The sequence below is a fragment of the Cyprinus carpio genome, chromosome B23 (genome assembly GCF_018340385.1).
Source record: "Cyprinus carpio isolate SPL01 chromosome B23, ASM1834038v1, whole genome shotgun sequence".
Taxonomy (NCBI): Eukaryota; Metazoa; Chordata; class Actinopteri; order Cypriniformes; family Cyprinidae; genus Cyprinus; species Cyprinus carpio.
Window position 1 is genome coordinate 26,004,818 of NC_056619.1, and position 27,452 is coordinate 26,032,269.

General features: G+C 34.7%; 2 protein-coding genes across 2 annotated transcripts in view; one reads left to right on the plus strand and one right to left on the minus strand.

Annotated features, from left to right (window-relative positions):
• The window catches only part of LOC109103946 (tripartite motif-containing protein 16-like), a 40,510-nt gene that overhangs the window by 9,491 nt on the left and 3,567 nt on the right, over positions 1-27,452 (plus strand). The gene's annotated exons all lie outside the window — the stretch shown is intronic.
• On the minus strand, positions 1,414-27,049 carry LOC109104336 (broad substrate specificity ATP-binding cassette transporter ABCG2-like). Its single transcript, XM_042750228.1, is given in 17 exon segments — positions 1,414-2,271; positions 4,218-4,291; positions 4,663-4,752; positions 7,372-7,526; positions 7,609-7,733; positions 9,787-9,808; positions 9,811-9,866; positions 10,396-10,478; positions 12,407-12,657; positions 16,408-16,509; positions 16,587-16,738; positions 18,592-18,749; positions 20,772-20,924; positions 21,683-21,797; positions 22,170-22,229; positions 25,005-25,218; positions 26,988-27,049. Coding segments are annotated over 16 exon segments (1,947 nt in total). The 5' UTR covers positions 25,205-25,218; positions 26,988-27,049; the 3' UTR covers positions 1,414-2,120.

The window sequence follows — 27,452 nt, forward strand, 5'->3', positions numbered from 1 at the left end:
CGTATGATTAAAATGATGAGTGGGCCCGGTGACATTTTGCTTTACTCCAAAACAGTTTATTAAGTCAGTAAACACAAGTCCTAATGCATCATTTGTATTATCAATTTGAATGTCAGAATCTCCAAAAATAGCGCTTTATCAGCGGTAACCAACAGGTCTGAGAGGAAATCTGCATATTCTTTTAGGAACGTGTCGATTAATCTGTTCGACCTCTTCATAGGCGAGAAATATAGTTCACAAAGTCGGACATCGCTTGTTATGATTTTCAAGGGCCGCAGAATTTAGTAGAGATGCTATGACATGTCCCTACCAATATCCAGTGATCACTAAATTGTCCCTAGCAATAATTTTGAGGTTTTGTGTCTCTGTTTATCTACATGGTGCTCAGTCTGTTCATCACACTCATCACCGACACGTACGACACCATCAAGGTGAGCGAGGAGAGAAACACACACATCAAATACATAAATGATCATTTAATAATTATCAAAACTAAAATGACTTGTAGTGAAGGATGAGTGTGAGTTGTAGATGTTGGTGATTGTGGTTCAATGGGTTTTGTGTCTCTCAGCATCAACAGGGTAAACATTTGGAGAAATGGAGGAAACCTGTTTGAAAACAGTTATTTACTACTAAATTCACATACCTATTTGTTTTATTGTGACGTGTTACAGACGTGTTACACCTTTCTGTATTTTGGGAAAAACCACATTTTATACCAGACAGACACATTTCAGATGTGGATTAGGAGAAGTCTGTTTTACTCATGTGTTTTGGTGAGACTGTCTTAAGAACTAGTTTGACTAACTAGCACTTAAATAAGTCTTGGTTTTCAGATTCAAAGTACAACAGTCTACCTTTTTATGTAACTGTATTTAAAAAGTGGAGAGAAAAAAACAGATGTCTAGGTGTTTATAGAGGTTTAAAGTATGTATTAAATAAATGTTATAACAATGTACATCATATTTAAAAAAAAAATTTGAGAATTGTAGCAATCATTATTATTTTTGACTTACATCAGATGAGACCTTGTATGAAGTAAATAATAATAATAATAATGTAGCAAGAACAACCAAATGTATAAGATTATTTGTATATTTTTTATATTGTAATATTTTATATTAATATTGCTAATACAATAAACATTTCGTAAATTGTTTTAACTGATTGAATGTAAGTGTATTCGTTAATATGATGATGAGAATCGCAGAAACTGAAAATTAAACCAAAAACAGATCTTTTTGTTTCAAATGACATTGACACAAATGTTCTGAACTTTACTTTTTATTAAATGTTGGTGTCCTAAAAGAAAACATTACAAAAGTATGTATTTTAAGCGAACTAAAAGGTGTGAAACTGGAGTGACTCCAAATTGTCATATTTTATTTACTGTACTGCATGGAGGACAAAAGGTGCTTCACATGTTCATTTCTGTCTGCAGGATGATTGGATCAGTGTTTGTTTATTTGTATATTTTATTTAATTTTTTTCCCCCTCCTTATATTCAAATGTCTTGTGGGTGGGAGGGTCTTGAGTGGGTTTATATTGAGACAATCTGTAATTTAATATTTTTCACTGAAAACATTATATATCGTCTTGTTAAAATACCAAAAAATAAAAAACTATGGTAAGCCCAACACAAATTTTGACCATGGTTAATTTTTATAAAGGACACATAGGATGAATACAGAGTGGCACTACTTTATGATTAACAGAATTTTGGATAGTTTCCATATACCTCTCTAGATCAACTGCCAGTAAATGTTTATGAATGTATAATTAAGCTAGCAAGAAACACAAATGAACTGTTATATTCTCCTATTCTCTTTTGAGTAGTCAAACAATCCAAAGAAAACATCTTTAAAAAACAGAAAGAAGTCACTTGCAAAATAAAATTGGATGAACATAAAAAAAAAAAACTGATTTACTTATGATTATTATTTGAGTAGGAAACAGTGTGAATGTGTGTAGGATTTCATCGATGGCTGCATCTGAAATTGCGTGCCTTTCTTGTATATAGGTGATTAACAGTATGTGACAAACGAAGTATGGCCAAATTCACAGTACTCATCAAAGTGTACTATGTGCATCTGATGGACACTTTACCAAAGAGCTTGTGTTTAAGTGAATTTCTTGATGAAGCGCAGCTTGAGGTAAGCGATGATGAGGAAGATGAGGGTCATGATTCCCAGAGCCAGATGATTCTGCCACAAACCCCAGGTTGAGTAATCGATGCCCTGTTCAGACAGAAATTCCTCACCGGTCGAGCAGCTGCAATGAGAAATGATGAGAACGTGAACAAAAGTCATTGCATGTTGGTTTTAAACATGTAACTGTGTTGCTGAAGGAAGTCATTTTGGCACTAAGGAGACTGTGTGCATGTGTATTCCAGACTAATTTTGACAGAATAACTTTATTTTGACATCTTCATTTCACTAAAACCTGTGAAACTCATGCAACAAACCTGCTCAAACACGCAGCTGTCTTTCATCTGCAGCTGACAGCTCATCTTGAAGGCCGTTTCATCAGCACTCTTTAGTAGCACTGACACACTTTTGTATTTTGAATTCTATTTTATCCCTATATCCTGTTTTCATGTTAATTTTACTTATATTTTTGTGTCTTTGTCATTTGTATGGTTTTTGAATATGTCTAAATAGTTAAATATATACTTAGACTTACACTTTTATTTTGATTTCAGTTTTACTTAAGTACATCAACTTAAATTGGATGAGTAAAATTTGTTAACACACTTTGAAGCCTAGCCTGAAAGTTTAAAGCTGTTAGAAAAGCTTGATGTTTGAAACCGTAGATCAGTTAGACATGTTGCTAGCACATCGTTAGCATGTTTAACATGTTAACATCTAGTTAGCATATCTTTAGCATGATTAGCAATTTTGCTAACATGTTTCTAGAATGATTAACATGTTAATGTGTTTTTAACATGATCACCACATTGCTAGCCTGTTGCTAACATCATTTTAGCATAATCAACATGTTAGCATGTTGCTAACCTGCTTTTAGCATGATTAGCATTTTGCTAGCATTTTTCTAACATGATAACTGTCTTGGTGGCATGTTGTTAGCATGTTGTTAGCATGATTGGCACAACAACATGTTTCTAGGATAATTAGCATGTTGCTAATGTACTTCTCACATGATTATGCATGTTGGTAGCATGTTTCTAACATGATTAACATTTTGTTAATGCTTTTAACATGATTAGCATGTTGTTAACATCTTTCTAGCATGATTAGCTTGTTCTTGGCATTAATAGCATGTTTGTAACATGTTTTTTTAACATCTTTCTAGCATGATTAATGCGCTGTCAGCATGTTTTAACATGATTAATATGTTGCTGATGTGCTTCTAACATGATTATGCATGTTGCTAGCATGTTTCTAACATGACTGGGATGTTGTTAATGTTTTTTTAATATGATCAGCATGTTGTTAGCATGTTGGTTTTATTACTGACAGTTTTTTTTTCCAATAATTTCGAGGACATTTATTTATTTTTGTTTGTTTGTTTGTTTTGACTAATAATAGTTACCCTGCTGTGGTATTGGTCTCTAAAATGTAGATGTCATAGCAACCTTATTTACAGAAAATATTTATTTGATATATCACTATCTTTAAATAAATCACTCATATAAAGTTTTTGTCATATGGCCCACTCATAATCTTGTTAAATAATCGTGATTACAATATTTGCTTCAATAATCAAGCAGCCCTAGAATAAACAGGTGATACATCATCCGCTGATGTGAACACTAATATAGTTGTATTTTTGTTTATTGATTTTTTTTGTGATTTTTGCTTAAAGTTCCCATGATATCAATCAAAAGTTCTTCATGATACCATGAAGTTTTTTTGGCTTTTAGAGTGCGTTGTGTAAACAAAACACTATTAGCTATTTAAAAAAGGGGGTGGGATTTGAAATGATGTCAACACAGAATAACGCAGCATGTTTGAAACTCTGTTGTATTCTGTTTGATGAAACTAACCAAATGAAAAAGAGATGTAGGCTCAGCAGCTATCTAAAATAACTTGTCCTTTTTTAATTAACATTCTTCATTTCAAGTAACATTTTTTTTTTCATTTCATTACCCTTTTTTCACAATTTCATTAATATTTATTTCAAGTAACAAATGCTTTTTATGGTTTTCGTTCACTATAATGACCCTGTTAATTACTTGCATGCAGCTTCATACTCACACTTGTCTTTCTATTCTGGTTGTGTTCTTTGTGTCACAGAAGATGAGGCCAGTGAACTCATTGATTTCTACAGCCTGCAAATAAAATTATTCATCATCAACAGCCACAAATAAACACTGCTATCTGTTCTGCATTTAAAGTTCTGTTATTATAGTTTACTAAAACAATAAAAACACATTCTTTTAATGGTAATAAAAATACACAATTACAAAAACTTTTTTTATAGTTGCTTAAGCAACATTTATTACAGTAAACATTTTTTTATATTGTAATTTATTTTTTTTTTATTTTGTTAATCTTCTAAATTTTGTAGTTGTTGAATCATATATATATATCATATTTTATATGTTTATATTTATATGTATTTTTTGTATGGTCTTTCCATTATAAGTAGACTTCATTCAAATCAAATGCTCCAGCAGAACATGGACACATTCAGACTCACAGTGAGACCATAACGAGGAATACTAAGATACTTCAACCAGTTCAACCAGTCGGCGACACTGGGGAGATTCACCAGCAGCCCTGAGAAGATCTGAACACATGCACACATAGGAATAAATATTACACAAAGACTAAACATAAATGTCAACATGACATGCATTTTATAAACTTTATCAGCACAAACATCTCACGGAATGAGACCCCTTTAAAATGCTACATAATACAACTGTCCTTTCCTTTCCTGTGCTTACCTGCACAGTTTCAGAACAGCACCACCTAGTGGTCAGGAGATATGAAAAAAATGAAAATTTTTGCTTATAAGTTTTGAAGGATTGGGCAAGAAATCACAAGACTGGTCTCTTTACATTCAGAGCAGCATGCTGATTCAAACTCTACCCAAATTTCCCATATTGGGTATTTTTGTCATCGGCGATTTCAAATTTTTACAAAAATGCTATATTTTATAAATGCATTGGTGTATTGCAACAACTTAATATACGTTTTTGGCACCATGCCCTGATGGTACTCAAAAAGTTTTGTGGCAGTGCCACCTTATTTTAAAAAACGCTATTAACTAGGGTTAGCCTAATACATTACATCGGGCAGGACTTCCAAACTCTCGCCTATCATTCATATACCTCAAATATGGCTTATCATCTGAAATATGTAAGCTGTAGCATCTTTACATGGCCACTTAATGTAATGTTAACCTAGAAATATGTTTTTTTATGTTTAAGTGTCTGTGCGGAGTGTGGAAGCTGAACAGTAGCGCTCACTGCAGGACAGAGGGTGCACTCACTTGCTCTTAAAATACTCTCTCATTTTTTGGTACAGATACAGATAAACACAGAGTAAAACATCTTTCAAATCTGTAAAGACTTTGTGTTTATTTGAGTGAATTATCTTTAAAATCTGTTAATTGTTTTTTTTTATTTGAGTGCATTCACACAGGATGTTGTGTTTATTTGAGTGCATTCACAATAACAACAAAGCTTTCTGCCATCTCAGTCTCTGTGAACTTGTGCGCGAAATGAAAAAAATAACTATATCAATAGAGAATAAAATGTCTACTTTCAAATGAACCAATTCAAATGGAAAACAAATATTCTCCAATTATGTAATCTGTATGAAACATGCACACAGGGGCGTCCACTACTGCGGAGACAACGAGTCAGTTTTGCCAACTTCATCTCTTAAACCGAAAACAAAGAAAGCTCTAGTTTATCAATACATTATTAAAATGTTAATGCAGCCTCCTTACTGTGCTTCACTGACAAATTCATAATCATTCCTTCTGCCGGTGCTATGGCAAGCTTTATGTGTGCACTTGAGCACTTGTTAAGCTATGTAAGAAGTTAAAGACTCATTATTATGATTTAAATGGTTTAATATTAAACTTGCAATTAGTCGACTAATGCTTCAAATAAAAGACTACTAGTCATCCAAAAAAATCTTTAGTCGAGGGCAGCCCTACTAATAACCTTTGATTAGTTTTACCTATTGTCATGAGACTGGTATTGTTAGATTCCTTGGATTATGGAGAACATCGATACCAGTTATGCCATAATCGGACAAACTTCCTGTCCACTATTTCGATTCATGTTTTAAAAACATTCTTTTTCAAACTCCTCCTAGACCATTGGTCAAATTTTCAATAAATTTGCCCCAAATAATCCAAAATGAATTTTGTATTGATATAGAAACAGTTTTTGTTTAGCACATCAACAGATTTGTTGGTATGATGCCAAACTGCATCTGAGGCTGTATTAGAGCCCTGCATTTCAGCCTAAACCTGATGGGCCCCAGCAAATTTTCACCTCTAGGGTCGGGCTTCGGGCCAACTTTCAAAAAAAAAAAAAAAAAAAAAAAAAGAATAGTAAAGATTAAATAGTAAATAGACATTTGTGTTATTTGTTACTAAAATAGTTTTATTAGTTAGTTTCGCAGAGATGAAGTTGACGATTCCATCTCCTCATTGGACGCGCCTTTGAGAAATGCATCTTTACGGATAACATAACGAAAGAGTTTTTGATTTGAATTATTTAGTTTTAAAGTAGTAATTCAAAGCTTCCTACAGATATATTTAGAATTTCTGTGAGTCAAGTATTTGCTGAGTTTTGGATCATCATTGTGAAGCGCTCCTGTTCAAGACTGAGATGGCAGAAAGCGCATCCTGTTTTTTTTTTTTTTAATTTAAGCTAAAAAATGTTTTGTTGGTATTATGAGTGCACACAAATAAAAGTAGGCCCTTTACATTTCTGAATGATGCATTACTCTTACCTTTATGAGCAAAAATGACGCCGTATTTTAAGTTGTTTCCACATCATGCTGGAGCCTCCATGTCCTGCAAAACGTTTTTTTTTTTTTTTGTTTGTTTGTTTGTTTGTTTGTTTACTTTTCAGGTTGTTTGACTAAAATCACCATAAAAGTCTTTAATTACTCATTGTGTTTGATCTGATCCTCCCTGCCATGTTTGCTCCTCATATTTAAATTCTTTATTGCAAATATACTAGCCAACATTTGAATTGGATAAAAACCTTTCATCAAAGTTGTCCTAAAACCAAAATGCTTATTTGTCGTAGGACAACTTTGATGAACTTTTTTGATCCACTTAATATGCTCACTACTGTACTCATAAACCATGTTACACTCACAGCCTCATGTGCTTTATTATTAGTGCTTGAACAAGTGCGTCAGTATGTTCATTTACCATCATAATCACAAAGCTGATGGTCATGAAGATGTTAGCGATGCCCACCGCCGTCTGATCAGCGGAGATGGCCAGAGTCATGGATGTGGCTGTGTATGACACCAGAACGATAGAGAACAGGAAGATAAAGAACGTCTCCACTGACGCCTTCAGTCCTGCACAGAAAATACAAACACATGATACCACATGTGTGATATCAGACGAACATGAATGATGTGATGACGGCGTGACTCTGACCGATCATCCAGTACGCCACGCAGCTGAAGACGATGCCGGGGATGGTGCGCAGAAACAGGATATCAGACAGGACCTTAGACAGGAAGTACACTGACACTCTATAGTATCCGCTGATGTACTCGTGCCTGAGGACATGCCCACCACCAAAACATCATCAATCAATCAAACAAATATTCAAATAACAAACAATAACCATGGTGACTGCACATAAAACATCAGAGATTACATTTTTGACATAAAATTATTTCTAACTGCTATTTTCTTACTTTTGTAAATGTTAAGAATATTCTGTATTCCCAAAAATACTTCAACACTGTTCTCAATGCAAAACAGAAGCATTAAAATTTGTGTGTGTGTGTGTGTGTGGGGGGTGGGGGTCGCTATAAATAACTTTTTAAAAATTAGGATAACATCAATTTTGTCTTAATGGGTTAAAAATACATCACATTTTTACATTTCATAATTTTTCACCTAATAATATTTTTTTCTAATAATGATAATTTAATCATTTTCACCTTATTTGATCACATTAATCCAATTAAAAAAAAAAAAAAAAACACTATCAGCTAAAATTATTATTATTATTTTGCATAAGTGTATTTCACCCCTATGTGATGTTTGACATGTGGATCAGAACAATTTATTATTTTATAACGATTACAAATCTTCTACAGTAAATTCTAAATGCTTCCTGAAAGAGATTATGAAAAAAATAATTTATGAAACCTAACATCATGAAAATAATTCAGTATTTTTAATTTTTTAAAGAAAGAACCCTAAGAACACAATTATCCTTAACTGCCATTTTTATCTTATTTTGTAACTTAAGACAAAAAGTGAATAATATTTTGTATTCCCCAAAATTATTTTTAGGAATATTCTTAGTTGTTTTTTTTTTCCTTAAAGGCATAGTCCACCCCAAAATGAAAATTTTGTCACTTACCTCCATGTTGTTCCAAACCCATAAAAGCTTCGTTCATCTTTGGAACACAATTTAAGATATTTTGGATGAAAATCTGAAGGCTTGTGACTATCCCATTAACTGGCAAGTAAATTGCACTGTTCAAGGTCCAGAAAAGTATGAAAAGCATCATCAGAATAGTCCATCTGCCATCAGTGATTCAACCGTAACGTTATGAAGCGATGAGAATACTTTTTGTATGCAAGGGACACAAGGATACGTTTTCTACATATATTTACACTTTTATTTGAATGAAAACAGCGCATCTGTGCAGCGTGGCTGACACAGAAGAGCGTAAGCTATTTGAATGAAATGGGCGATTTTGAGAGATACAGAGGAGACGAATTGTTGAATAAAGTCGTTATTTTTGTAGTATTCTCGTCCAAAATATCTTAAATTGTGTTCTGAAAACAAACAAAGCTTTAAGGGGTTTGGGACGACATGGGGGTAAGTGATTAATGATAAAATTTTAATTTTGGGGTGGAGTATCCCTTTAAGATTGTTCTTAAAGGCACAGTATGTAAGATTTTTTCTTTAAAATTTACAAAAACTACTATGGCAGTGTTTTATATTTTGTTCAGTTGTGTATATACATTATCCCAAATGTTTTCCAACTATTTGTAAATCCAGAGAAATTCACGATTTTAATGAAGACATGGTCCATGTCTTTGTGTTTACTGTCAGTGGTGTTATATCCGCGTTTTCCTCATTTTCCGCTTTAACTGCAATAGAAACCAAGGCAACACAGTCTCGAGGACAAATGCGTAAGTAATAGTTGCAGTATCTAATCATTATGGAACATGATTATTCTTTACCATTTGCAGCTGGTTCTGTCAGCAAAGACAACTCCCATAAATGTAAACATATATGTATGGGTCAAGTGGAGGTGAAGATGAAAACTCGCTTCATTCCACGCTCCTTCACAGCGTCATCAAGCTACGACATTGTTGTTGATTTGAATATGCGCCCTCTAGTGGCAAAAATTACATACTGTGCCTTTAAAACAAAACTTAAGAATTCAAATTCTTGAAAAGAATCTTCTTAAAAATCATTGTAAATAACTTCCTTCCTTGTCAAGAACTTCAATTATTGATTCCCAACCCTTGTGTGTGTGTGTGTGTGTGTGTGTGTGTGTGTGTGTGTGTGTGTGTGTGTGTGTGTGTGTGTGTGTGTGTGTGTGTGTGTGTGTGTGTGTGTGTGTGTGTGTATTTACTCACACAAACAGTTTCCTCTCAGTTCAGCTGAGGAAATAGAACTGAAGCACTGATTTGTGGTGATGAAGAAGAGTGCACCCCTCCTAAAACATACACTAATTATTATTAGAGGACAACAAAAAGAAGTTTTTTTTTCCAAAATATATGAGACATACACAAAGTTGCAACACAATATTATTCAGCAAATTATATTCGAAAACACCATGACTAAAGAGATACAAAAGGAAGAGACAGCTTCTGTTCTTCAGACCTGAACACAGAATCACTTCTAGTTCAAGCAGAAATGATTCATCATCACACAGAAATACTGAAATACTGACTGAACGTCATTGCATCAGCAGGATGATGAATGTGTGTTTTTTTTTTCTTTTCTTTTCTGTTTTTTTTTTTTTAATACATGTGATACAATTCAACATACAGGGTGAGGAAAAAATATAAAGTAATATAAGAACAGACAATAAATAAATATACATACATACAGTTATTTTAACAAGGACATAGCCAGATAGTTAAGACTGAACAGGCCGTCATGCCTGAGACACAGCTGTCAATCAAACTCATCAAGAATTGTGCACAAATATTATATTTGTATAGGTGAATGTGTTTTCATACCTGTTCTGAATGCCACTCAAATTGTCCTCCACTCCAAAAAATATGGCTCCAACTACCAGAGCCAGGAAAATCACCACCCCGATCTGGAGAAACAATCTCAGATTAATATAAAAATATCAGCTTCAATGTAAAACTTTAGCACTCTTTTATCATTTATTTTTATTGAATTCTATATTCTTTTCATATATATATTTTGTTTTGACATTTAGTGACAAAAATAAAAGTGCATTAAACAATTGCAGTATTTTCAGTGTTGCTTAAGTTTATATCACAAGCAAAATTACCAAACAAAATTAACAACAATGAAAAACACTTTAGAAATAGAAATAGAAAACTGAAAAATCAAAATAAGCATTTTTTAAATGAAAACAATGAAAACACTTATAATATTAACCTGAGTTATTATATTTCACTAAAACTAAAACCATTACACAAAAACTTATTTATTTAATGAATTTATTTAAGATATTAATTATAACAATTATAATATATATATATATATATATATAAAATGGTATTAAATTAAAAAATCTTGTTTATTTTAAGAGAAATTTTTAAAGAATAACTGTAAAAATATATTTTTTTGAAGGTACAAAGTCAATCACAAAAATTGAATCAAATGAAACAAACAAATAAAAAAAAAAATCATTCATGAGGATGAACACAGAAACTAGCTTCATTATGAAGCCTATAGCTTATCTATAGTCTCTTAAGGCTGGAATACACTACAGGATTTTTGCCCCGATTTTCCACCGATTTACAATCTGGAGAAGTTGATGTTAGTTGCCAAAGGTCAAAGCCAGTCTGAAGATTTGAGTTGACAGAATTCATAGAAAATCGATTAACTTTATTTAGAGTGATGAATATATATTAATATTTAATGTCTGTTTATGAAGTATTTACATTGACGTTCAATGTGAAAGAGCTTAAAGAGAGCACACTTAGCTTAATGGGAGCAGCAACAATTTATGAATTTCATGTAATATTTATTAAAATGACAGGATTTTGCTAAATTGATAGTCTAGGTCATGTATTACGTTCATACATATTTTAATATGAACTATTATTAACAATATCTATGACATTATACTTTTTTCTTACTGATGTCACACTGAAGCTGTGTGATTTTCATAGTAGGTCACCCTTAAAGCTCACCTTAAAATAACATGAAATCTTTCAAAAATAAAGCAGTTTAAAGCCACAGACCAGCAATAAACTGTCAATTTATAATATTATGGATTTAAAAGTACAAGCCAGTAATGCCTGTGAAGTAATATATTAGCGTAGCACACAATCTTATACAGCTAGTCAGCTAACTGTGTTCTGTATCATCTGCACTGTGTTGCTAAAACTATCTTTTGGATTTAGTGTAATTATTTCCCACATCCAAGTTCCAGGTTATAATATGCAAAAGTCTCAACATTAATCTCTTAATTTTACAATAAGTAGTGAAACATACCCAAAATAAAGGCTTAAATATCTTAAAAAAATAAAAAAAAAAAATGATGCACATTTAAGGGGTTCCTCTTTTGGTGAAAGTTTTTAGACAGCTTTGAAAATGGCCACCAGGCAGTGTGAACACATGGAGACCCATATCTCAGTGTGCAATGATCAAATTGATTTGAAATTACAGGAGGTATACAGTAACAAACATATCAATTGGTTAAGACATCAAGTAGGATAATTATTTTTTCTTTTTATAATCGGAGCTCAAATATGGAAGTGTGCTTAATGGGTACGTGAGCTTAATAGGTACATTTACCCTATATATAATATCACTTAACATTTCTCATTTTCATTTAATTTGCTGTACAAAAAGAAACTAAAAATGAAACAAAAACAAAATAAATGAAAAAAAATCTCATTCAAAATAATTATAAAAATATAATAGTATATTAATCATAATAAAACAACAGTACCATTATATTATGTGCTGTTCAATTATTAAAATATTCTCTTAAAATCTCAGAAGAAACATCTGTGAATGCCTGATATAGATGTTGGTGCTGACCTGAGCGAATAAGGTCTGTCTGTTCAGCATTCGGTTCCTAAAGGTTCTTCTGAGAACCCAGTTGAACTGGTGGCAGAAGGATGTGCTGTAGGTGATGGTTCTGGATTTGGGTCGTGTGCTGTTGTCCTGTCCCTGAACGATTCGCTCCAGCTCTCTTTTGGTCTGGTTGTATATGGCGCTGTTCTTGTATTCTTCCACCAAACGGTCCTCAATGCCTGTCAGAGATGACCTCAGCCTCTCCTGGTCCAGTTCTGACACACACAAACACATTTATAATCAGTCACACAAACATACCAGCCTCAGTCTTGTTTGATTTGAAGCTACTTTTAAATGCCCCCGTAGGTACTAAAGTCCCAGTTCTTGCTATTAAGACACTCCAAGATGAAGAACACATCATTGCATTTTATACAATATGGTAAATTGGCCGTCACTTAAATCGCGCAGGTTGCGACATTGGCACATTTTTATTTATAAAGCGATTTTAGGTATCTTGCCGTCTTATATTTGCTTAAAATTTGTTCGTACCCTAAGTACATATCAATTAAGATCTAGTGATGTACTACTTTTTAAGGTACCAAGAATGAGGACAAAAGCAGGAAAGATGGTTCTGTCTTACTATGGTCCTTCGTCCTGGAATGAACTCCAGTCTAGACTTAAGATTGGTGCGCTAATTTCCTTAGCTGCTTTTAAAAAAAGAATATCTGATATGCGGATGGACATGTGTAACTGTTTTAATTAATGGTGGTGGATATTGACTTCTAGCCCCTATTTCGTTTGTTTACATATTTTTTAAACTCATTGCATCTTCACATGCAAATATTCTGTAAATTTTGTGTAAATCTACTTTGTATTTTATATTGTAATTTATTGTCTTGCAACTTATGATTGAACGTGTTATACAGGACTCCCTTGTAAAAGAGACTGTGTCTCAATGGGACTTTCCGGTTTAAATAAAGGTTATATATATACAGTTACACATATATATATACAATTTCAACTGTAATACGAATGTTTAAGTGTGTTGTTTTTTTTTTACATTTTTTTTTTTTTAAAAAAAAAAAAAAAACACTTAAACATTCGTATTACAGTTGAAATTAAAAATATTAGTTGAAAATCTTAAAGGTCCACTGAAATGCTTTGAAACCAAGTGGCAACCTCCCGCTCTCTCGTGAAGCCAACAAGAAGTGATTTAAACTGTAATTCGTCAACTGGCTGCTAGAAGCTGGCTGCAAAAGGGAGTCAATCCCATACATTACAGCAGAAAAAAAAAAAGTTTACGGCCTAGTTCAAAAAATGATTTTGGTCTATATAGTTAATTTTGCCCTTCATGCCAACTGTGAGGGGGGTGATTTTTTTACAAACTCATCTTTTTAAATTATATTAAGCCTTTGCTAATTATTCTGCTAATTAAGGGCATGGCCACTTGAGTGACAGGTGGATTGTCATTGCTGTCACCGCCGTTGTGCTAGTTGGATGTGGTTTCAGCAACCAGCTCCCGCCTCTTTGCCCATTTTCGATTATCCGTGAGTGACGTGCGGTGACACACTGGCAAGATGGCGACGGCTGGCTCCGCCTACTTTTGGCTTCAAAAACGGTCAGTCTACGTTTGAAACACACAGCGTTATTCAGTGTTGACGTCATTAACTGAAACAGGAAGACAGGCAGTTGAATTACCTGAGCTCTCTTCCACCTTGAGCAAGGCACCGCAACAAAAATTTGTGTGTTTTTGTTCACTACTCACTGCTGTGTGTGTGTTCCTTTCCATAATGGATCTAAAGACCGCTGGGGCAGAGCAGACGGGATTGAAGACATTGAAAACCCCTTCAGCAGAGACGAAAGCGGGCACAGGCTGAGCTCTGGGGATGAGAGCAGGCACTGGGATGAGCTCTGGGAAAGGAGCGGATGCTGGGACGAGCTCTGGGGTGAGAGCAGGCACTGGGATGAGCTCTGGGAAAGGAGCGGATGCTGGGACGAGCTCTGGGGATGAGAATGGGTGCTGGGATGAGCTCTGGGGATGAGAATGGGTGCTGGGATGAGCTCTTGGGATGAGAATGTGTGCTGGGATGAGCTCTGGGATGAGAATGGGTGCTGGGATTAGCTCTGGGATGAGAATGGGTGCTGGGATGAGCTCTGGTACGAGACTGGGTGCTGGGATGAGCTCTGGGATGAGAATGGGTGCTGGGATTAGCTCTGGGATGAGAATGGGTGCTGGGATGAGCTCTGGGACAGGAGCGGGTGCTGGGACGAGCTCTGGGGATGAGAATGGGTGCTGGGATTAGCTCTGGTACGAGACTGGGTGCTGGGATGAGCTCTGGGATGAAAGCGGGCGCTGGGATGAGCTCTGGTATGAGAGCAGGTGCTGGGATGAGCTCTGGTACGAGAGCGGGTGCTGGGATGAGTTCGGGGATTATAGCAGGTGCTGGGATGAGTTCGGGGATTATAGCAGGTGCTGGGATGAGCTCTGGTACGAGAGCGGGAGCTGCGATGAGCTCTGGGATGAGAGCAGTCAGGATGAGAGCGGGTCCTGGGATGAGCTTTGGTACAAAAGCGGGTGCTGGGATGAACTCCGGGATGATAGCGGGTGCTGGGATGAGCTCTGGAACAAGAGCAGTAACTGGAGCTTGTCCAAGTTCCTGAAAGTGCAGGGAAATTCAAGGACTCCAGGCTATACTCTGAAGTGAACTCTTGGTCAGGTGGGATTTTTTGTATAGACTCATGGACTGGAGTAAAATCTGGAGTAAACACAGGTAGGAATGGACTCCTGAGCATATTCCAGAGTTAGAGTGGACTCTAATGCAGACTCAGGGGCCAAAATGGGCTCGTTACTCAACTCTGGGGCTGGAGCAATCTCGTTACTAATCTCTGGGACTGAAGTGGACTTATTACTGAATTTTGGGGCTCGAGCCATCACTGTACCACGATTTGGGCTGGAGCTGGCACCCGGCTGTGGTCAGGAGTTGGAGCAGACATTGGACTGCGTTCAGGGGCTAGAGCCGACACAGGACTGGGCTCAGGGGCTGGAGCTACAGAGAATTGTCTCGTCTTCCTCAGCCTCCTCTTTTGGGCTACAGTTAAATAGAGCACTGAGTTTTAGTAAACTCAAGACTGGGCTGACATTCTAGAACGGACTCTGGAGAGGGTTCAGGGGCTGGCGCGAGCTCTGGAATTATCTCTGGAGCATGGTCAGAAATTTTGCTCACAGAAATAAACTCAGGATTTTGTTTCTCTGGAACAGATTCTAGACACGAGGAGCAGAGACTGGCAATCATCTTCAGCACTGACTTAACAGACATGATAGGGGGGTCCGCTAGCTTTGCTGCACTGTTTGAGGTCTTTATTTGCAGAAAGGTCAAGCGATGCAAGCAGGCGAGTATATAATTTCATTGAATGACTTGAGGAACTTAACTGGGTCAATAACTGTCCCTTTCCTTCCAGGTGCTGGCTGATGTGAATGAAGAGACAGAAGATGGGCGGAAACTGAAGAAGATGATGACAGGTGAGTATTCCAAGGTGAGTAGTCAGTGAAGTTGTTCCCGAATGAACAAAGAGACAAGAAATATGTGAAATAGAGAGTGACTGCTAATATGTGTGTCTTGATGAGATGGTAATCTGTGGCAGGTGTGGTGATGGCTGACTGAGTACAGGTGGTGAGCTGGGAAATGTGGTTCTGTGGTTACAGGGCTGGTGACTGGGGATTGTGACAGTGTGTTTGCAATAAAAATGTCCATGATTTTCTAAATGGGCATGATGTTTCGTTTTTTTTTTTTTATTATTATTATTTTTTTTTTTATGAATCATATGTTTCATATCTATGAATTATATTTATTTCTGATTATTATAGGAATGTGGTAGTTATGCCCATGAAATGATTTATTATTTCATATATAAACCCATCAGTGTAAAAATAATGCTAATAAAAAAAATTATAGTGTATTTTGTAGATGATAAAAGTAATAAAAATCAAATGCAATAATAAACATGGAGAAGGGAAACTGTCATACCCCCATTGAAATTTAAATTGTTGAGAGCGACGGCGGTGGAGTCTCCATTGATGACATCCAGGAAGAAATCAGCAGGGTTGTTATGAGGTTGACAAGTGTATCCTGACACACACACACACACACACACAAGTATTAGGACATGAGGGTCTGTTCATGTATGTATGTGTTTTTTTTCATACCGAGCTGACTGAAGTAATCCAGGGTGCCTTGAGCCGGGCCGTGATACACCAGTCTTCCTCCCACCAGCAGTGTAAGGCTGTCGAATTGCTGGTAGATGGAGTACCGCGGCTGATGGATGGACAGGATGATGGTGCGACCGCTGTCCGCCATACTGAACAAACCACAATCTTATATACATGTCATATATATATATATATATATATATATATATATATATATATACCATACACACACACAAACACACACACACACACACAGTCAACATTTGAAGTGGATCAAAATCTGTGCAATAATCATGCTGTCTAATCAGCATCTTGATATGCCACACCTGTGAGGTGGATGGATTATCTCGGCAAAGGAGAAGTGCTCACTAACACAGATTTAGACAGATTTGTGAACAATATTTGAGAGAAATAGGCCTTTTGTGTACATAGAAAAAGTCTTAGATCTTAGAGTTCATCCCATGAAAAATGGGGGCAAAAAAGTTTATAATTGCGTTTATAATTTTGTTCAGTGTATTTTAAAATTATTACACTTCTTTAAGAAAATTCTAGGAGTGTCCCCGACTAAGGATTTTCATAGTCGAATCAGAATTTTCGAATCTTGCCGATATTCGACTGATAGTCAAATCGTATGTTTTGGGGGCGGGGCAAAATACATTACCAAGTGTCAAGTCAAACATTCGACAGTCATAATTACATTAACACACAGGGAAAATGTGTAACAGGGTCTGCAGATACAAATGGGGTAAATAATGTTTTATGTTTTGATTGAAAGATAGTTAATTTAAATGCCAGCAAAACCCTAATTCACAACATTTTTTTCAATAGTGCTCTCATTATAATATTATATATATGACAGTAGTTATTAATGTTCTGCATTTCTGTTTTGAGCTGCATGCACTAAGCATCTGATAGCAGGTTTTTAATCAATGGGATTTAACTCATCATTTATCTCATATATAATACGCTTCGTTATTTATAGAATATAACGTTAATATTTTGACTTATAGGCTATTTGCACAAAATGCCCCGAATGTCGTGTCTGCGCGGCTCTGAAAGAACTCCTTTTGTGGACGTGTTCTTCATGCAACAACGTGCAGAAACAAAGCAACTAAACTCTAAAAATTCACAGCATTTTATGATAGTGTTCTCATTATAATTATGCATTTAGCAGACGCTTTTATCCAAAGCGACTTACAGTGCATTCAGGCTATCAATTTTTACCTATCATGTGTTCCCGGGGAATCGAACCCCCAACCTTGCGCTTCGTAACGCAATGCTCTACCACTTGAGCTACAGGAGCACTGTTGTGTTAATGTTATGTATATGACAGTACCAGTCATAATTATTAATATTCTGCATTGTTGTTTGTCCTGCTCGCACTGAAGACATAATCACTGTACAATGAAGCGCTTTACTGCAGCGAAACTCAACCAAATGCTTCTTATACGAGATAATAATGTATACATGATAAATATGTAAACTGGTTGAAATGTTTTGAAATCACTTGTACCCTACCTGATCAAAAAAATCCAGTTTTTTCACTCTACCCATGTCAATTTGAGTCTTGTTAAAGCTTTAAATCCCTGCCACCAAGATGCTTCTCTGTTGGTCACGGATTATAGAAAGTGAAATTTAACTCTATAGGGGTGGTTGGATTTATTCACGCACATTAAAATATTTATTTGAAGCTTCTTTCTTTTCAGATTGTTATTTACAGCATTATTTTAATAGGCTGAATATTAACTTATTGGGAGAAAACCAGTAGTTCTATGTGAAATCGAACATTTGAGCACCATATAGCCAAAATGGCATGATTATAACTCACCGCGAATATTCGACTGTGAGATTAATATCGAATCAGGCTCCTCCTATCGAAGCATCGAATCGTAGACTATTCGGGGTCACCCCTATAGTAAATTCAAATGAACATGTCTTTCTTGTGATTTATTTAGGTGTGGAATATGACCAGCTTCATGGGATGTCCCGTCTATAAACGCACCTCTTGAGCAGCATGAGGACAGAGTTGGCTGTACTGGCGTCCAGGCCGGTGGTCGGTTCGTCCAGGAAAAGCACCGGTGGATCAATGATCAGCTCCATGCCGATGCTTGTCCTCTTCCTCTCTCCACCTGAAACACCACGAATCAGCTGCGTGCCCACCTGTAAAACAAATTCATCTTGATTCCCATCAATAGATCACACAGATTTTTGTGTTAATTAGTCATCATTTTATATGTGTGTGTGTGTGTGTGCACATACATCATTGATATACAGTCATGGCCAACAAATTTTGTGTTTTGCAACGTTTGCCGTTTTATTATTTGTAGATTATTTTTCCACGTTTCTGTGGTATACTGAAAAACAATGATAAGCATATCAAAAGTTTTAAAGGCTCAATATTTACAGTGTTGACCCTTGTTCTTCATAACTTCTGTAATTCACTCTGGCATGCTGGATATTAGCTTCTGGGCCAAATCCTGAATGATGGCGATCCATTCTTGCGTTAGTTTACAGAGTTGATCAGAATTTGTGGGCTTCTGCTTGTCCCCTCACCTTTTGAGAACTGACCACAGGATCTCTATGGGAGGTTGCCTGGCCACGGATCCAAAATTTTAATGTAAGGATCTTCGAGCCACTTCACCACTCTTGCTTTGTGACATGGTGCTATATCATGTTGGAAAATGCATGGATCATCACCAAATTGCTCATGGATCGTTGGAAGAAGTCGCTCTTGCAGGACGTTTTGATACCATTCTTTATTCATGGCAGTGTTTATGAGTGTTTATGAGATGTTATGCAGAATTATGAGAGAGCCAGTCCCTTGGTTGAAAAGCAACCCCTATACAAGGATGGTCTCAGGATGCTTCACTGTCGCCACAACACAGGACTCATGGTAGCGTTCAGCTTTTCTTCTCTAAACAATCGATTTTCCAGATGTCCCAAACAGTCAGAAGGGAGCATCATCAGAGAAAATAACTTCGCACCAGTCTTCTGCTGTCCAATCCTTCTACTTCCTGCAGAATTTTAGTCTGTCCTTGAAGTTTTTCTTGGAGAGAAGTGGCTTCTTTGCTGCCCTCCTTGACACCAGGCCACTGTCCAAAAGTCTTGGCCTCATTGCTAACAAGAACACAATGATTGGTAGCACTTCTTCCCTACTTTTATAGTTATCAGTCTGCTCTTACCCATCTATTTAGTATGATAGTGATTTCACCTGACTAGTACTCATTCACACTTTCACATGCTGCTGATATGATCAGTCAATTAATGTTAGCTGGTCATTTTGTGTCAGGGTCAAAAACCAGTGAAATTAGTTTTTTTGTTGTGTGAAAAGCCAGTGAAGATTATAGCAATTATTTAAAATGCTTCTGATCACTCTACACAACAGCTTAAGCAGCTAACTTTGCAAAACACAAAATTTATGTCACTGCCAAAACTTTTGGCTATGACTGTACTATTATAGTTTTGTTAATATTTGTAATTAAATGTAACTTTCTTTAAATTTCTTTAGAACGTTTTGTAATTTTGTTGTGTGTTATTTTTTATATTTTGACTTTTTTAAATATGTCTAAGGTTTTATTAACTTTCGTTTATTACTTGCTTGGCAACTACCTGAAAATAAAGAAGCATTTAATTTATTTGCACACACACACACACACACACACACACACACACAAATATTATATATATATATATATATATATACATATATACACACACACACACACACAATTTTTATTTTAGTATCATTGATACACTATTATATTTTTTGTTAACATTTTTAATTAAATGTAACGTTTCGTATTTTTATTTATATTTTACAGGTTTCTGTCATTTTGTTGTGCGTTTGTCATTTTATTATTGTTTTTTTTTTGTATCTATAGTTTGTTTATGTATCTATAGTTATTATAGTATTTTAGTTTCAGTTTTAGGTATAACTAGAATAAAATAATCTTAAGTATTTTATTTTAATAAGTTTTAATTTAATTTATTCATTCATTTGTTTGTATTGGTTATTTTATTTTATTTTCTTAATTTTTATTAAAAAATATTTAGACGGTATAGCTACATCTGAACTAAACATCAAAGATGAGACTATAAACTGTACACGCTCTACTGATTTCTGAGAATGTTAAGTCTGTGCTGATTGCACATGTAGTCAGACAGATGTGTTTAGTTTGTTACCCGTGAATCAGCCACTTTGCTCAATCCCAGCTCCTGAATTAGTTTCTCAATCTTCTCATCTTTTACTCGCTGACGGATCGACTTCGGGAGCCTTAAAGCCGCTGAGAAACGCAGATTCTCACGAACGGTCAGCGTCCCCATGACCACGTCATCCTGCAAAAAACATGTTTAAAATAGGGGTGTCAACACATACCAGTACTGCCAATATTTAAAAATTAAGATACATATGACACATAATTATCCAGCGCCATTGTGGAGCACTGAACTCTCACATGTAATTTACATGTAATAAGCAACACTCATAGAAGTCATAAAACAAATTACTTTTGTGAACAAATGCATCCAGCAATCGCTGTGACTAAATAAAATGCAGAAAGACATTTGTATAGATGAGTATAGAATACTAATACTAGAAAATAACATACTTTCTCTTTTATTTTCTCTTTAGTCTTTCCACTCCTGATTGTTATCGTGAATTCTTGTGGTCATGATAATCATGTGGTGAAAATCTGATATGATGACACAAAGCCTGAGTTTCAGGATGTTTCATGTGTTTACACCATGACAGAGCATTTTCTGAACACAAACGTTTAGTAAACACAAGATATCTCACGACATGCTGATGTGATTTGAGATTAGATTACACAGTTGCTGAAGGAATTCAGAAACAAGCAGTAGTTCAGTCAAATGGACAGTATTAAACTATTTATGGCAGGAAAGCAAACTAAACTGCTGAACAGTTTCAGTCCAGCTCTTCTACTCATGATATGGATTCTTCAGTCAAATATGACGTCTGATGTGTAAGTTCAGCGTTTGTGCTCCAGACGTGAGGAGAAAATGCTGCTGCTGACTGTTGACTAAGTAAACAGAAGAAAGGAAATGCAGTAAATGAGTGTTTGTGTGGTTTATACCTGCACTACGTATCCAGACAGACATTTGAAGTTTGGAGGCTGTGGAGCTCCGTCTATAAGAAGCTCTCCAGAAAGACCAGCAGGATCCTTACGAGCGGCCAGAACGTCCAGAAACCTTCAGTAAAACACAAACATTTGTTTATAAGTAAATAAATGTAAAAAACATATATATATGATGCTAAAAATTCAGCTTTGAAATTACAGGAATAAGTTACATTTTAAAATATATTCAAATAGAAAGCAGTTATTTTAAATGATAAAAACACTTTTGCTGTATTTTAGATCAAATAAATGCAGGCCTGCTGAGCAGAAGAGACTTCTTTAAAAACCTCACTGTTCAAAAACTGTTCACTGGTAGTAAATACATGCATGTATGTTTTAACCAGTTCATAAATGTTTTGTCATGTTACACTGTAACTTTTTGGAAAAACAGCTTGTTACTGGAAAAGCTGCTCTGTTTTCTGTCTTACAGACAGACAGCTCTTACGATGATTTCCCGCTCCCAGTTGCTCCTAATATGGCGTTCAGTCCCGGCCTCATAATACCACTAGACAAAATAACACAGAATTACATCATAATTATCTTCATATAATCACATAAAACAAGATCAAAAGCCATCACACATAAGATACTGAATGGATGAGCCTCAGCTGATGTGAATTTTGTTTAGAAAGATGTATTTTTTTTTTTTTTTTTTTTTTTTTTTTTGACAGTGGTGTAAGCTATAACAAAAACAACAAATGGAATCTGATTATATCAAGCGCTCGCATGCTTCAATTACATAATAAAATAATGTAACATGACATAATTTATATTCATGAGCTCAGCTGATTTGTTGGGTGAGTAGGCTAAACACCCTGATTAGGGCCAATACCCGGAGCTCATGTTTCTGACTGATAGATAAAATCATTTCCTGATTTCAGATGAGGAAATGTCATGCTTGCTTACACAAGCAGCTTGAACACACATGCATGGCCACACAGGTTAAGCATCAAACCCTGCCGACAAATAGCACACAAACACTGTGTCACGTATGCAGCGTCATAATTTATCTAAAAAAATTATCTAAAAAAAATAAGTTTAAATAATAGCCTATATTATGTCAATCTATATTATATTATTTCATTATTGTAAAGTTAGAAAATATTTAAATAATATGGACTTTTTAATAATATGTAGGACACGTATTCGTATGGAAACGTTAGGTTTTATGTAGGACACGTATTCGTATGGAAACGTTTTGGGTCTTTCGGTTCGGTGAAGCTTCCAGTTTTATTCATTGTTAATTCTGATAACAAACAATGTTTCATCTTTTAAATTATGTCAGTTTTTCCAGGAAATTCAAACAAAACATGCTGATTTGACACTCTTTGATGTGGCGTGGCTGCTGGAGCCCGAGTGAACATTATCATCTCTTCCTTTACTAGTTTTAACATGAAATAAACATGAATGAACATCTCATGTAATCGCTCAATCTGTGTTTCAACCACGGAAACTCTAGAGAAGAGCATTTTGAGAAATATTAGACTATACACTCATTATATTTTACTTGACCTGTTAGTAATGTCTTACTTAGCCTATTTAATGTATGTTTAAAAGTTATGACAGCCACTGTGTAAATATTTATGTTTGTTATTATATCTCAACAACAAATAGAACATTTATAATTCAGAAGTTAATTTAAAACTGAATTATGTGCAATTTACATGTTTGCATACACTTTTTTAATTTGAGTTTTGATTATTATGTTTAAAAATAAATAGTAATTGAATTTAAGTTTGTGCTCTGTTGTTAATTGTAACCTTATAGTAATGTAAAAGTGCTCACTATTGTTTCGAGCAGAAACAGAAGTAGATTTTCAGAAGTAGATGTTTCTGGAAAGAGCAATTTGTTCAGTAAACCACAGTTTAATAATAATAATAAAAAAAAGTAATTTTATGCTTAGTTTTTTCCCCGCTCTAATCATACCGAAACGTGATGTCAAAACCATAATAAGAACATTTGCAAAATAATGCAGAAAAAATAAAAATAAAAATAAATCAATAAAAATAAAGAAAGAAAAAAAAGAAAAAAGGTCAGGGCGAAAACTGAAACTACTAAAAAGTAACTTTAAATAAAAAGACTTAAATGAAATAAAGTAAAAATATTAAATAAACTAAAACTTATTTTATTTCAGCTACATGCAATGGCAACATTTCTCATTTTCATTTAGTTTAACTTCATGTACTACATTAACATACTTACTATTACTTAATATTACTGCAAAATACTTAAAAAATACTCACCATATTGTATCATATGGTAATTCAGCAGTACTTTAATATACAGTAGGGAAGAGTGGGGCACAACCTAACACTTTTTGATGTTTGTATAATTCCACATGGGGTTCAGAGCACTTTTTTTTCCACATTAACGTTTTGTTTTTGTTTTGTTTCATAATTAAAGCGTATACTTATTTCTTTATTTTCGTCAAAATAATGGATGTGAAATGTGACAACATGCCACATTGTAACATGACAGCTTAAAATGTTACCTCACCTAAAGGAAAAAGAACAAACTGAAAAATATTTTGCCAGTAAAATAAAAGTATTAACTTTTTCAAATAAAATAATGGTGTTTTTAAGAATTAAAGTTTGCCAGTGAACAAGAAACAATTTGACCAGCCAAAATGCTTTACATTTCTTCAAATAATAATTTCTGAACACTGAACATCGACTCATGAAAGTAATTAGAGTAAATCATATTGCTATCCATCTCCTAGAACAGCATAGTTCTAATAGCGGGGCACATTGTAACACAGTCATCCGTGCAACAGGAATTTAAAACTGGTTAGTGTCTTCTGCCAGTTGGAGAAGCATTAAAGACCTATCTAAACTGATGAATAACAGATTGGAGATTAAAAGAATAGCATATTTGTCTCATTTTAAATAAACACTAAAAACCGAGATAACAATTAACTTCAGCAGAAATGTACTTTTGTTATGGTTAAATAAATGATATCTTCAAAAGATTTTTGAATTTTGGCGCAATTTTTTTTTCACGTAGTTATGATATGGTAACTAGTAAATACTGTAAGTTTTGTTGCGCTAGCACATGTGGAAACATTTAAACACCAACTAATCTCATGTTAGTTTGTGCCCCGCGCATCCCTATATCACTGTGCTGAAATTCATAAACCATGGTATTTATGCACGACTATACGGTGCTTTCAAAAATACCATGGTACCTACCCTTTTCAAAATCATGGTATTTTTAAATGCCTGACTATTTAAAAACCATGAGACCTGAATATTGTGATCAGATTTGTCAGCACTAGACTCACTTGAGCTCGATGAGGATGTTCTTCTGCGTAACCTTCCTCTTGCACATGAAGCCGCTCTTCATCTTCACGCTGTAGTTGATGTTGTGGAAGCTCACGGTAACTCCTCGTCTGGACGATGAGAAGGACATTCTGGTGGACACCGGTGTCCTGGACACATTGTAGTCCAAATCTTCATCTATCAGAACATCTGTGTCTGCCATCACACCTGGAAACCCTTAGGAACAGCTGATGGTTTAACTGTCAGATGACGTCGAAACACACATCTGCCTCTAATATCAAGATTTTCTGGAGGTTTTGAATTAATACAACAGGTTTCAGACTCTTTTAAGAATCTCAATATACCTCTAGATTTACTTATTATGATAAACTAACAGTTTCCATAATTTTGAAACAACTTCATAAAACTTTGTTGAAATATAGACAACAACCCCTGATAGCACACGTCCATCACAGAGATGTTTATTTGACGTCTGCAAGACTATTTTTGCTAATCTGCAATACAACTATAAGACGTTTCCTTTTAGATGTCAAATAGACATCTATTAGATGTCTTTAAGATGTTTATGAATTAGAATGTATGTAAAACTGACATCTTACTAAGGATGAATATGTGAATATTTTTTAAAAGCGGTTTATATAAATCATTCAGATGTCAGTTTTACATACATTCTAAATCACAAACATCTTAAAGACATCTAATAGACGTCTATTTGACATCTAAAAGGAAACGTCTTATAGAGGTATTGCATACGAGCAAACTCTCTAAAAAAATATGTCTTGCAGATGTAAATGGAGACGTCAAATAGACGTCTCCGAGATGTACAGTACAGGTCAAAAGTTTGGAAACATTACTATTTTTAATGTTTTTGAAAGAAGTCTCTTCTGCTCATCAAGCCTGCATTTATTTGATTAAAAATACAGAAAAAACAGTAATATTGTGAAATATTATTACAACTTAAAATAATAGTTTTCTATTTGAGTATACTTTAAAAAAATTATTTATTCCTGTGATGCAAAGCTGAATTTTCAGCTTCATTACTCCAGCCTTCAGTGTCACATGTAACATCCAGTCTATCACATGATCATTTAGAAATCATTCTAATATTCTGATTTATTATGAGTGTTGGAAACGGTTCTGCTGTCTAATATATTTGATGAATAAAAGGTTAAAAAGAACTGCATTTATTAAAAAAAAATAAATAAAAAAATCTAATAATATATATTCTAATAATATATTTTCTTTACTATCACTTTTTATCAATTTAACTCATCCTTGCTGAATAAAAGTATTGATTTTATTTAAAAAAAAGAAAGAAAAAAAAATTACTGACCCCAAATTACTGACCAGTAGTGTATATTATTACAAAATATTTATATTTTTATATAATTTTTTTTTTTTTTTTTTTTTACTTTTTATTCATCAAAGTATCCTAAAAAAGTATCACATGTTCTGAAAAAATATTAAGCAGCAGAACTGTTTTCCAACTTGGATAATGAATCATCATATTAGAATGATTTCTAAAGGATCATGTGATAATGAGCCTAAAAATTCAGCTTTGCATCACAGAAATAAATGATAATTTAAAGTATAATAAATTTAAAAACAATTATTTTAAATTGTAATAATATATCACAATATTACATTTTTTTCTGTATTTTTGATCAAATAAATGCAGGCTTGATGAGCAGAAGAAACTTCTTTCAAAAACATTAAAAATAGTAATGTTTCCAAACTTTTGACCTGTACTGTACGTGTGCCATCAGGGTACTAACGTCGGTCAGCAGATGCTTTCCAGATCAAAAGATCTTTAACAGACATCTTGTAGATGCAAGTGTGCTATCTGGGCAGTATCACTCCAAAAACCCTTCAAAATTTGCAGTGAAAAAGGAAGAAATATTGATGAAAACATTCATTTTATATCACAACATCAGGTAAATATTGATCAGTTGATGACTATTCACAGAAACCATGTTTACACTCACCTGAAGCAAAGTCGATCTGCGGGTATTATGTGAGGCACGAGTGTGTGAGTGTGCGTATGTTCAGTGAGGAAAGAGAGAATGTGTGTATTTATGTATGTGAATGAAAAAAGAAAGAAAAAACTCAAGGCGGGTCACAACCCAGATAGCACACGTATATCTGCAAGATGTCAGTTAAAGATCTTTTGATCTGGAAAGCATCCGCTGTGTACAATCATCTGACAGATGTCTATAAGATGTCAGTTTTACATACATTCTAAATAATAAACATCTTAAAGACATCTAATAAACGTCTGTTTGACATCTAAAATCAAACGTCCCATAGACATATTGCAGATGACCAGACAATAAATAATACCTTTCAGCATTTATAAGCATCAATATATCATGGAATCACCACCATTATGGTACCACCAGCTTTAGGGAGTTGATATGACTTTATATTTTTATTAATGTTCTTTCATGATA